The 13896-nt window shown below is 41.2% G+C and overlaps 1 protein-coding gene across 1 annotated transcript in view; it reads left to right on the forward strand.

Annotated features, from left to right (window-relative positions):
- The window catches only part of LOC122794706 (interleukin-6 receptor subunit beta-like), a 1250292-nt gene that overhangs the window by 22068 nt on the left and 1214328 nt on the right, over positions 1–13896 (forward strand). The window contains exon 2 of the mRNA XM_044063351.1: positions 10824–10871. Within this exon, the coding sequence (XP_043919286.1) occupies positions 10824–10871 (48 nt within the window). The remainder of the gene's footprint in view (positions 1–10823; positions 10872–13896) is intronic.

Below are 13896 nucleotides of genomic sequence, written 5' to 3' on the forward strand. Positions count from 1 at the left end.
CATGGGTCCACAAGAGTGGCAGCAGCTAGAAATGTTCTCCATGTAGGAGATAGAGGTGTTACTATAGATCCTCTGCATGCATTTCATGAACCTTTGGGCAAAGATGCTGCATACAAGCTGCATCAAGACTGGGTTTGGCAGGGAATGGTGTGGGTCATATATGTTGTGGGTAGCCATAAAAGGTCTGTGCAACAGGTGCAGTGAATAGTAAGCAATATGATATTCTTTGCAAAGAGTTTTGCATAGGATATTGCCAAGCACACGTTCACCACAGTACTAGCTCACAGAGGCAAAATTGCTCCTGCTGTCACACTCTCTTGGGAAGGGGAGAGGAACTACATACCTGGGAGTGGCTTGGATGTGGGAACTGAAAGGTAATGACCATCCAAGCAGCAGTTTGGGATGCACAGGCTAGCAATACCAGTACACCTATGTGTAGTGCAGTGCACTGCATGTGTGATGGGACTTATTCAACAAAGACATTCTGCATATCTGTACTTTCAGGTATCTTTGGGTACAAATGCAGCAAGCTGCATATCAAGGTATGTATGCCTGTGTATGTATGAACACACATGTGGTTGTGTATCAATAGGCATGCTAAGGGGGGTGTATGGAATATGCATTTGAGTGACTGCTGCCAAAGATATCTTGTGTTCATTTGTTCTTAGAATTTACTGGTGAAGGGTCCAGTGCAACAGACAGCACATCCCTGATGTTAACCAATTGTATGTAGCTGGCAGTAATGGCAAAAGGCATATGTCACAATCTAAGGATACAATAGCAGTGCTTGCTATACTTCTAAGAGAGGGCTCACCACATCCTTAAAGGGCCCTGTAGAGGTAGACACTGAACCCAGACCCTCACCAGTGCATGTTAGATCTCTTGTAACTGTGACTCCCTCCTGAGCTACCTGATAAATCCCCAACCCATTCAGCAGATGAAAATAACACTGTTTCCAATGTCCACAAAAGGGAGAGGAATGGGGGTTTGCAGCAAGAACTTGATAGCAGCTCTGTCCATACTCTGGGCACAACATTCCATGTAAATCAGCAGGTATGCATGCTTGTGATCCAGACATAGACAGCTGCTATCAACAGCATTGTGGAGATGGTGAGCATGCCTTGTGGCTTGCACAATAACATCCAATATCTGTACAATGGCATGGAGTATAGGGACAGGGTGCAGATGATTTGGCGGCTGAGGTTGCTAATGACAGATGTCTCCCTTGGTGCTTTGATGTGACAAATATTAGCTGCCCTCTGGTTTGAATCAGCAGGCTATGCAGTCCCTGGCCATTCGGAGGTACAAATGCAAGGTGCCTGGGCACATGATGACCCTACCCAGACAATACAGGCTATTCCTGAGATGACATTGCTGTTATCTTTAGCCACACATCCCAACACTCCTAGTCATTGGTGGTCTTACAGTTGCAGGCACAGATGTTGCTCAGGCTCAACACCTGGGCACCACAACAGGGTCCTGGCAAGTGGTGATGTAGTTCTACTCTTCATTACTGGGCATATGGAGCACCACACCTGCTCATGGCTCTCACCTGGTTAAGCATGATGATGCTCAGTAGGCTGCCAGCAAAGGAAACTCCTATTAGGGTACACATATACAGTCTTATAGTTCTGTGTCCTCCCTGCCATGGATCAAACCCACAAACCAAAGGCCACCACAGTGGACATTACCAATTGTCACAGCATTGGAGATGAACCCCACCACTGGAGAATATTACCTCTGACACCCCACAACCTCTTAGCAGAGTAAATGGATACTGAATTCACTTCCCATGATTCTCCACCGTATTATACTGCTGCAGTCATCTGTCACTGAGTTCCCCACAGCCACATGTGTAAGTGATGATGACTCAGCCGTGGAATCCCCTATTGTGTGTGGGTGAGGGTGTGGTTATGTCTGATGCACAGCATGGCCAGTCCAGGCAGTGTTTTGAATACTCTGGCATGGTAGTGCAAACATTGTATCTGATGTTGTTTTTCCCATGTTTCTCAGTGTGTGGTCTCAGATTTGACCATGGATCTGGCTTCAGCAATTTCTGAGCTTTGGATCCGGTGCTTAGGCTCCTCTCCCTACCCACAATCCCATGTGTAAGGACTGAAGCACCTCATATCTCATTTGCCGCTATCAGTGCTTGATGGTTCTTGGTACTCAGTAGTAGTTTTTGGTTTAAAAAAGAGAGATTACTTAGATATGTACTTTAACCTTTTGATCTTTTTCTTCTGCCATTTATGCTATAGTTTCTTCATCTTTTTGTGTCATACTAACTTTTATATAAAGTTTAAAAAAAGTAGTATTTAGTACGTGGATTCTATCATACTTAATAGTATAGACTTTTATGGCCTTTTAAAAGTGTCTTCTCTTCATTTCTTCCTTTCCTTCCCTTATTGGTCTGACAGGATGGCAGATAAGTCCTCCAGTTTTAAAAAGTGAGTAGCTTGTTCCTACAAGCTACCTAATTTGGGCACACATGCAAAGTGGGCTTATTGCCTAGGGCCATCTCGTATAAATGTTGCCTGCTCCATCTGTGGGGCTTTTAGTCAATGAGCCTTCACAGAGAGAATAGACAAATTGATATTAATGGGCCTCCTACAGCTCTTAACAAAAAGGAAGCCTTCTTCAGGATTGAGGAAGTCATACAGTTGCTTCTTCTTCCCCTTTCTCCTTCTTCATCCTCAAAAAAGTCTGATACATGTACAGAAAAATGTAGAGACAGACAGAAAAGGAGAAGGAGAAAGACAAAGAAAAACTCAAAAACAACAAAAAACAGATCTCTGGATCCAAGACCTTTATCAGCTCCATCAGCAAAATCTCCAGACCTTTGGGGCCAACACTGTAATTATTGGCTGTGTAACTGCCCAGGTTTTCCCTGGATCCTATCTCCCACACATTCTGGTCTCCAATCCTGCAAGATAGACCACATTATCATTCAAAACCTCTTTCCTCTACCTCCTTTCTAAGGTCAGCTATGTCCTGTTGGAGCCTCACAGAAGCAGAAGTGGATAGGCTGATGAGTCATTTCCTTCAGACCCAAATCCATTTGAGGGTGCACCCAGCTCCAACTACCATCAAATCCGGAAGAACCATTTTTTCCCCTCGGTCATTAATGGATCCTTCTACAATCTGACTCTTGTCCAGGGTAGATCTGCACTGGAGCTGAGGCTTCATACTTCCTCATCTCTGATGAGTACTCTGACAAAGTTAGCTTTGACACTGTCAGAGCCATCAGAGTTTCGGAGTTGAACCATTGTCTCTGACTCTGATAGGGTAGGAGCAGATCCAAGGTCTTTGGATCCTTTCCTTCCTCTACAGGCATCAGAGCTTGATAATATAGTTTCAGTGATGGCACCAGATTTTAACTGCACAGCTTCTAGGGTTGTGCCACGTTTGAGAGTTTTGCATCTAACAGAGACACTTCTTGGATCCATGTTGAGCTTGGATTTCAAGGCTTTTGAAAGAGTACTCTCTCAACCTAGAGAGAGGTCTTACTTTTAAACACTGGATCTAATCCTCCCCCAGAGGATTTCCCAGAGTCTGCAGCCTGCTGTCTTGACTCTGTTGGGGCAGTCAGTTCCTGAGAGCCTTGAGTCTGTCCTGCTAAGGGAGATGATATCATGTTTCTGAGTCCTCTTCTAAACAACCCACAGAGGAGGTTTACAGGAAACATAAGTATAAAAGGAGGCATTTGCATTCCCTTGATTTTGATGAGAGAGAAGGTTCTCCCAGATCCTTCTTGAGGATGTCTCATTTGGAGAGATTCTCCAACTCCTTAGACAGAAAGGGGGTGGTCCTCCCAATTTCCTTCTCCAGAAGAGACCAGTTTTCCTTGAGCCTGTTAGTTCTCTGCATCTTGGGTGGCCCCTCCTAGCTGGTGAGATGATTGATCTGATCTCTTCCCAGGGGTGGAATGAACCAGACACAGCAAAATCTATTACCAGAAAGCCAGATATTGGACCAAGGGTCCCGTGGTAGGATCTATGGTATTGGCAGCAGCAACTAACTTGCAGAAGAAAGCTCCTCTGTCCATCCACTGAATAAAGAGTCACATGCATTTGGACAGATTTGAAAAGCTTGTCTACTCATCATCTACATTTTTAATAAGCTCGCTTAATTACTTGGCACACAAGACTTGTTTCCAGATAGATTTGACAAAGGAAATTACCAATTTTTCCCTAGGGGACTTTGACCATGGATCAGAGAAAATCCATTGATTCACAGTTGGCTATCCTATAGTTGCTGTCTAATGCCTTTATGTGCCTTATCTCTAATGCCGCAAAAGGGTGTGCCTAGAGCAGCTAGCATGGGCACTTCCATGAGAAGACACATCTGGATCTGGCTTTGCAATTTTGAGGAACATCTCAAGGCATCCTTCATCAGTGCCCCATATGATGGATCAACTTTGTCTGGTCCCAAAGTGAAAGGTACTATCTCAAGAAGTGAGAAGGATAGCAACTCTCCAGAAACCAGAAAGGAGGAAAGAGAATGTGGTTTCATAAATCCCAGGGCATTGCATCTGGCACTTCTGGAGAAAGAGCTAACTGATGCACAAGAGTAAATTCTTATAATGGAATTGCACAAGGGGCAGAGATGGCCTGCAAAACCAAGGCTTCATAGTGTCTTTCTTCAGAGAAGCCTTTCCAGTGTTCCTGAATAGTTGCCTGACTGTCTCACTCTGGAGACATTTGGGGATGATGATGCACTTATCCTTGCACCCAGCAACCTGAATATCCACCAATCAAGACAAATAGGTGCAGAGGATCATAACCAGAGGCTATTTCATTCCCTACCATACCCTTCCTTAAGGCCACAAAAGAATTCCTGATGTTCCACCCTTGCAAAGGGAAGAAGCCACTTCAGAAATAAAGCAGCTTCTAAACAATCAAGTTATTCAAAAGGTCCCTCCAGACTGAGAGGATCCAGAATTTGCTTAAGTTTCTTTTTAGGGCTAAAGAAAAGTAGGGACCTAAGGCCAGTTTTGGACCTTAGTTGCTTGGACAAGTTTGTGAAGCAAACAAATTTCTGGAAGGTCACAGTTCAGTCCATCCTTCCATTACTGAGGAAGAATAACTAGATGTGGCAATGCAATTCAGAACTCTTGCACTTTGGAATCACCATAGCCCCCTCGTAATTTACCAAGTGTATGGCAGGAGTGGCAGCTCGTCTATGACTAAAGAGTTTGAGTATTCCTGTATGTGAATGACTGGATTATCACTGCCCCTTCTAGGAATATACTCATTCAGGCCAGGGACTCTTTGCTTCAGTTGTGCGCAGACTTGAGGATTACAGTGAATCTAAAAAAGTCCAAGCTACAACCAGACCAGTCTGTGGAATTCATTGGAGCTTATTTGGACAGAAGATTTCAAGTATAAACCTGTTTCAGACAAGAATAGCATTCCTTTTCCAGCAAGCCCATCAAGTCTTATCTCTCCAGAAACCACCAGCGAGACTAATTCTTCACCTTCTAGGCTGCATGGCAGCCTCCATCACATTAGTGTCATTAACCAAATTATACATGTATATGTGTGGGTTCAATGGGTAGTCAGGAAACAAGCTGTGTTTTTTCTACTGATTCTAATGAACATCTGCAGAACTCATGTACAGTGGTGACTAGAAACTCCAGATGTTCTACAGGGATGTCCTTTCATTATCCCCACCCAAACCACAGTGCCTATGGACACTTTGCAACTAAGGTTGGGGGGGGGGGTGTTTTATTAGAAAGATAGTCCAAGACACATGGTCTCAGAGGGCAGTTTCCACATCAGTATATATGAAATGAGAGCAGTTCCACTAGCATTGTGTAAAATTGGGTTATATTGGCTAGGCTTGTAAGGGCTGTTAAGCCTAGTAATCTCCTATGAACCTGTGAACCTATACAGGCTATTCATGATTCTCTCCATTTGAGTGTGATATCCATTCAGACAGACAACATGGCAATTGTTTGGAACGTCAACAGACAGTGAGGATCCAGATCTTACCCCTGTGTCGAGAGCCCACGAGAATGTGGCAGTTGGTGATATCCTATCACAGCTTTTGATAGCAGTACATATCATGAGAAAGTCCAGTATACTTGCAGACAGACTGAGCAGATCCATACTGTTCCCTCATATGTGATCCCTCAATCCATTAGTAACAGAGAGGATTTTCAGTTGATGGGACTGACTGTGTTGCAAACTCTTAGCCTCTACCCACAACACCAGATGCAACAAGTTCTTTGGTCTAATTCCCCAAAAAAGGGAGTCACATAAGGATGCTGTAACATACCCTTGGCCCCCAGGTCTCCTTTTTCTGTGACGCCCCTGACTCCCATGTTCCTACAGAAAGCATTTGCGATGAGGGTCACAATCACCCTCATAACCCCTTATCTGCCTTGACAAGTGTGGTTTCCCTTCTTCTGGCCTCATCTAGTCCACCCTTCCTCGTTGCTGGGCTCAGGCCTGGATCTTCTGTCTTACCTGTCGGAGTCGCCTCACCCAAACATACATTCCCTCAAACTGACCAAGTGTTTTTTCCAATTCCAATGATGGTTTAGCAGTCTAGGTTTTCATCTTCAGTTGTCCACATTTTGTGTTCTTCCCAAAAGCCCTCAACATTTATAAGAACAAATGAAAAAGGTTTTCTAATTGGGCAACTAAAAACAATACTGACCCTTTTATAGCCCTTCCAGCAATTTTGGACTTCCTTGCACACCTCTTCCAATGAGGAGACAGTTATTCAACAGTCAAGGTACTGTTAGCCTCTATATTTTTCTTCCATATGGGAGAAACTATACACCTGCTGTAGCTCTCAGACTATCTAAGGCTCGCCTCTGAGATACCTTTTTACTGGTTAGAGAACCAGTCCCTCCATGGGATGCTACAATTGTACTGCAGGCTTTGACTGAGGCCCCATTCAAACCTGCTCTAAGGCTGATCTAAAATTATTATCATGGAAGACTATTTCTGGTAACTATCACTTCTGCCAAGGGAATTTCTGAGCTACAAGCCTGATCTTCTAAACCTCCCTACCTATTTTTTTCATAAGGACACCTTCAAGGGTGCCTTCTGAATCATCCATAAATCAGTCCATAAATCTTCCAGAGTTGTAAACAAAATTTTCAAACAAAGGTGAATATTCTTTGCATTTGCATAATGTCTGTCATCAGTTCCATTTTTATTTACTCCGGATAAAATATTTCAGGAAATCTGATCAGTTATTTGTGTCCTTTTCCTTGGCTAAACTGGGAAAATCAGTGTCCAAAGTCGCCCTTTCTTGCTGGTTGTCACAGTGCATTTACTTCATTTATCAAAAAATATGGCTGCCATTCTCTATGACTCCAAAGGCTCATTCCACTATATATGTGGCTTCGTCTACAGCCTTCTCTGGTATTCCAATTGATGACATATGTGCTGCAGCTCCCCGGTCTATGTTACATGCCTTTGTTTTGTACTATAAATTAAATATACAATTCAGAGACTTCCTTGATTCAGCTGTTTATTTAATTTTACATTTGTTGACCAGGATACTCTAGCTGGATACATGTCCATTTTCAGGGGAGACCCAGGGAGAAAAGCTCGACTTACAAACAAATAAAGACAAACAAGTTCCAGTATATGTCTACGCATATAGTATCAAGATACAAGTTACAGTCTAATATTTCAGGACGATGAAGAATACAGTTTAAAAGCAAAAAGCAAAAATATATACATACATGTTACAGTTTATTTTGTCAGACCTAAATGTGCAGCTATATATAAAGTATCTACACACAAGATACAGTTTCTTTTTCAAAGCTTTAATGAAGATGTAGTTAGCTGTGTTTAATAATTGCAGGGATAGGATGGTAGATGAGGTTTTAGTCAGGGTTAGAGCAGGGACATAACCAGTGAGTTTTGAAATACTAGGTCAGATTTTTTTTTTTTTGAAATGGTTAATTGAGGGGTTCAGAGTAAAGTCAGATGGGAGGGAATTCAAGATTTTACCTACTGTATTTGCAAACAAAGAATCTCCAGAAAGTTTTGTGGTAGAACAAAGTGGCCTTGCATTTTTGTAGGAATGGATAATCCTTTTCAAGGAGGGCATTTTTTCTGGGTGTTAATAACCTTAAATGCTATAGTGAGTTGATTATACTGAATTAGCCTGGGGAGTTCTAGCCATCCTAAGAGGTTTAGATTTTTACAGTGGTGTGTCCTGTATGGGGTACCTGTGGCAAACTTGGCAATTTGGTTGTAGCAGCTAGAGAGTTTACTGAGTTCAGATTTATTCAATTTGGTAAGAATAGGTGAGGCATAGAGTAGAGTTGAAAGCAGATGGGTATGGGCAACTGCAGACCTGGCAAGAGGGGTGAGGAAAGGTTTATTTTTGTAGAGGGAACCAAGTTTTTTATTAATGGTTTTAATGGTTTGGTTGACATGCATGTCATATTTAAGGTTGTTATCAATTGTAACACCCAGGAGTTTGGTAGACTTATCTGGTGAGATTATGGTCCCATTGTTAGAAGTTATAGTAAAGAAGGATAGTGGGGATTTGCGAGAAGGGGAGAAGAGTAATAGCTTTGTTTTATTAGGGTTTAATATCAGCTGTTGATCAGTTAGCCAATTTTCCACTGAGTTAAAGGTTTTCTGGGTTAACCTGAGGAGGTCTGTGGGGTTAGTGGCTGAACAAACCTGGGTGGAATCATCAGCATATTGTATACACATTGCTTCTGGGATTACAGACTGGAGGTCATTGATAAAGAGGAAGAAAAGAAGGGGACCTGATATGGAGCCTTGAGGGACACCAAGGGTAAAGGGCAGAAGGGTGGAGAGTTTGTCTTGCCATAAGACAGCAGGTGCTGTCTTCCACTAAGATAAGATTGAAACCATTGTATGGCATGATTGTCTAGGGATATTTTATTTAGGGTGAGTAAGAGTAAGTTGTGGTTGACCATGTTGAGGGCCTTGGAAAGGTCAAGAAATAGGGCAGAGGATAATGTGTTGTTGTTACGGTTAGAATTTATGACATTAGAAAAGGAGAGGAGGGCTGTGGTGGTGCTGTGATGGGGTCTAAATCCATGCTGGGTGTTGGCCAGGAGATTATGCTGAATAATGTAATGTAAGAGTTGTTTATGGATACACTTTTCCATAATCTTTTCTTGAGGGGAGAGGATAGCTATCTGTCTATAATATGGCAGCTCAGTGGAGCTGCCTCCTTTGTGGAATGGAATGACGTGATATTTTTCAGATGTTGGGAATAGAGGCTTCAGTTATGGTTCTATTTATCAAAATAGAGACAGGGTAAGCTATGACATCAGAAGCTTTTTGCAGGTAGTCTGCGGGAAGGAGGTCAGCAGATAGGGTGGTTGGTTTAAGTTTTTTAATGAGGGCTTTAATGGGTGAGGTAGGAATATCCTTCCATAAGGTCTCCTAAGTGAGAAAGTAGCTGGGGACTCTGTCCCATACATTGAGGAATGGATGGTAAAGACATCAGATACACAAGTTACATACTCACCATAACCCTAGATCTGTGTTGTCTGTTTTCTTCCTTCCTCAACTACCCTCCCACCATCCCCTTCCAAATATTTTCTTATTATATTTCCATTCCGAGATGGTTCTAGCTGAGTTTGCCTTGGCTCCTGAAGGTCTTTCTCTCTCTCATTGCTAAGTTACCCTTATTATTTTAAATTCACTTTTTTAGCAGCCAGACTTGATTTGAGGCAGCTTGTTCATTATACAAGGGATTGTGGGTAGGGGGAGCCTGATCATCAGATTCAAAGCTTAGGAATAGCCAATGCTAGATCCAAGGTTTGATCCGAGACCCATACATTGAGGAAATAAACAACACAGCTCCATTGTTATGGTGAGTACATAACCGTTACTTTATTCTGAGTTGTGTCATGAACCATAGCTGGGGATCAGATGATATCTCTTTGCCAGTGCTTTAAGGAGCTGCACCCTGTGATAATTTGAGATATTGCCAGCTATGCCAGGAGAAGTAAGGCAAGTGGTGTGTACCATATGCCAGCATAGTTAGCTGGAGTTTTGTAAAGAATTATATGTCATTTATATATCAAACTGATTTGTACAGGTGCTTGTGTTGCAAATGAATTTGTAAAGCTGTTTTGGGTTCTCCTGGACAGAAAAGAAATATACCTGTATGTCAGACTGTATTGTAACTGTTGAAATTAGTATATTGTAACAGAGGATATTGGAAGACAAGAGGTTAATCACACTCCAGCTAACTTTGAAAAATAGTCTGAAATTAAATTACCTGGTTTAGGCCAGAAAGAGTGTATCTTACAGTTCTGATTGCAACCAGAGACAAAATGTCTGTGAAAACCAGAACTAGGAATCCTACGGTATTGTCCTTAGGGGTGAACTAATTGTTACCCTGGAATAGTGGAAGTTTTTAAATGGTTTTATAGCTTCCAAATGCCATGACACATCTTAACATTGCTCTGTCTGTGTGCATGGTAACACATATGTGCATGGTGTTCAAAGCTGCAGAGGCATGGGAAAATGAATTTATTGGTTATCTTTGCATTTCTTGGGTGTTTCAAGGCTGGTAAAATGTTATGCTTCTATCCTTTAACTAATGTTTATATTCAAGGAGACCTACATTTACACAATTAACATAAATATACAGCCAACATCTACTTCAGTTAATTAAGTAATGATTGTGTGTGTGTGTGTGTGTGTGTGTGTGTGTGTGTGTGTGTGTGTGTGTGTGTGTGTGTGTGTCTTGAGAGAGAGAAGTGGAGAGGGACTGTGCATTACAGTAAATGATGTTCTGTGTTAATTACACCAGCTAATGTCCAGGATACCCACATCATTTCCTTTTTTCCCCTACAGAGAAATCTTTTGAAAGGAACGTGCATAGCAGCTGCACGAAGCTTCCAGGTAAACCTACAAAAAACAGCTTAAAGTAGGAGATGGCAAGAACACTTTCTGAATATAATTTGTTGTGGCTGGTATGAGAAATGACTGTACCTTAATGGGTTTGGTTTGGACACTATTCCTCGGTTATAAAATGCTGTCAGTTTAGTTTCCATAAAAATGTCAGGATAAAAATTGTGTGAACTCATGCAATTTACTGAACTTAATCCACAATTTAACGAACCTAGTAGTTGTAATGTATGTTCACATATTACACTGAGCTGCTTAGAACAAAACAGAGTAAGGTATCTTTGTGATCTGGTCAAGTGTGAAAAGTATGCATGATCCATGAGTTAAGACAGGATAGAGCCAGTCCATACTTTTCACATTGGACAATGCAGTTATTGTGATTGCATAGACTCTAGTGGCATATTTTCTCATCCAGATACTGGGAAAGAGTTTAGGTTCCCTGTTTATGCCAACTGTGGTACATCGCATGTGGTGTACCTAGCTATCTGCAATTCATGAGGATCATTTTATGTTGGAAAAACGAACAGATTTTTTAAAAACAGGATAAGAGAACATATGTATGCCATCAGGGTGAAATTAAACACTAATGCATTGGCAAAGCATGTTATGGCCAGTGGGGATGAACATTATTTTAGATTCATGATCATTGACATTACACTACCTACTGCACGTGAAGGGGACATCAGAAATGGCACTGAGAGAAAAGAAACATGCTGGATTTTGAGGCTGAGAGCAGATAGAGGCAGAGGCCTCATTGAGGGGGCTTCTTTGAGACCCCTTCTGAAGTAAAGAAGAATGGTAACTAGATAGGAATGTATTTACATTTGTCTTTGTTTATTTACTATGAATTCCTAATCTAATGTGTTTTAGTTTATACCCTTTGGTATTTCTAGGATTTTACATTTGATTAATATTTGGTAGAAGCATATTTATATGAAATGTATTATTACCTGGTCTTTAATTATTTTTATACAGCTGTGTTTTTTTATGTTATGTAATTTGATGTATCAAGATACTGTTTTTAACACTGTGGGTTTAAGGAGTGAGTGCTTAATTAACTGAATGTAGTGATTTGGTATTGGGTAGCATTGTCGCCTCACAGTAAGACGCTGTCCGGTTCGATTCTCAGCTAGAGCGTCTTCTGTGTGGAGACATGCATGAATGGGCGTACTTTCGTTGAAGGTTGTGCATCAGGGCTGGTAACTCGGCACATAAAAATCAACTACCAATCATTAGCAGACCGGAGTTCCGCTGTGGCGACCCCTAACCGGGAAAAGCCGAAAGACTCAACAACAAGTGATTGGGTATTTCATAGTTTATAGGTAGGCTATGTGATTCTTTGTGCGTTAATGGTCTGGAGAAGTGAATTGTGAAAGTGCTAACCGAGGTGCACAATAAATATATCTTTTGTTTTGTAAATGGTGGATACTGGCGTCTTTTGAAACCTGTGGTTGTCTCTGCTGCCTGTTGGTGCTGTTTTTATACTCCTTTGACTTTTCCAGTGGCAGAGCATTTAACTTGTGAATTGTCATATATCTTGTTTTAATATACTTTAAATTCCAGTTGCAGGCCTTGAGGACAAACTGTAATGCTGAGAATTTTTTGTAATATCAATGGTAAGTAACACTGAATCATATTAATTTGTCAAAAGAACATTTTAGAAGTGTAAAGTAACCTGTTTAACCATCCCATAAGCTTCCTAGTTGAAGTTATCATGTATGCTTTCCACATTTTGTTCTTTTGTTCCACATTATGAGAGACAGTGTTCCACATTTGGGGGTGGAATGTTGAGATCTGGTGAGTGTGGCATCTTGGTCACCCAAGAGTAAAAAGTTAATAATATATGCTGCATGAACTGTGGGAAGGTGAATGTTGTGTTTCCTGTTCTCTCCAAAGGCAAATTATGAAGTAGCTCCACAGATGCATATCCTTACTAGAGGAAGAAATTTGTGAATGGAATAAGATGTGAAGAAAGCTTTCTGGCATTAGCAAAGCAGTTCCATCTCAATCTAAATTTTGATTTATTTTATGTATTTATTTGTCATTTGATAACCCAAAAGTCCGACTGAGCCAATGGCCCATTTCAGTGCAGGCCTGGGAGAAAAGTTCCACAACAACTTCAAAAACATGTAAACAAGGGGGGAAAATCCAGCAACAGATTAAATATTTTACACCGAATTGGGGAGAAAGGGTCCTCAAAACCACATAAAAACGTAAATTTGCGTAACTGTCCAACAGTTATATTTGACGTTTGCAGTCTTGCTGACTACTTCAGAATTAATATTAATTGTGTTATGCACTGTGCATTTGCAGATTTTGCTCTATTCCATTAGTATAACTTAAGCCATTTTGAAATTGCAAATGGATCACTTTCTTCCATCTCAGTGGATTTATGGTTATCAAGAAAGGTTGTCCTTGATTATCTTGTGGCTTTAAAGTTTGTAAGCTCATCTGTTAACACAACAACAACTCCGTGGATATGGATAGGTTTATGCCCAGGTTAGCAAATGTGTATTGATAATTCAGGAAATCAGGATCTCTGTCAGGAAGTCTGGAAATGGCTATGTGTCAGGAAATTCAGTGACAGTTAGTTCCCAAAAAGCATTTTGAATTATTGTAAAGCTAACTCATTTCTGAAGTATGTTTCTAAAAATGCTTACTGTTTCACTGTTAGTTTGGTATCTGCTTTCAAATGTAGTGTAGAAACAATAAGTGCTGTGGCATATGCTTGTGTATGTGTTGGGGAGGGAAGGGGTGGTGGAGAGGTGAAGTTTATATAGGAGCAACAAGTTGGCCATAATTTCTTTGACTTTTCACTACCATCAGACATCAGCATTGCATACAATAATTGGCTAGTTCTGGTGGTCTAGGCAAGATGTGTGGCAAAAGCTCAAATTATTGGTATAGCAGCACAGAATGCCATCTTGTATCTCTTTTCTCCCTGTCTGAGCTCTTGGATGTGGTTCCATCTGTGCAAAGTCTGCATGTCCACCCTATTTCTGTGTGGGTTTTATTCAGG

Source organism: Protopterus annectens, chromosome 2.part1, assembly GCF_019279795.1.
Source record: "Protopterus annectens isolate FY-2018-M chromosome 2.part1, PAN1.0, whole genome shotgun sequence".
In the NCBI taxonomy this organism is placed as follows: Eukaryota; Metazoa; Chordata; order Ceratodontiformes; family Protopteridae; genus Protopterus; species Protopterus annectens.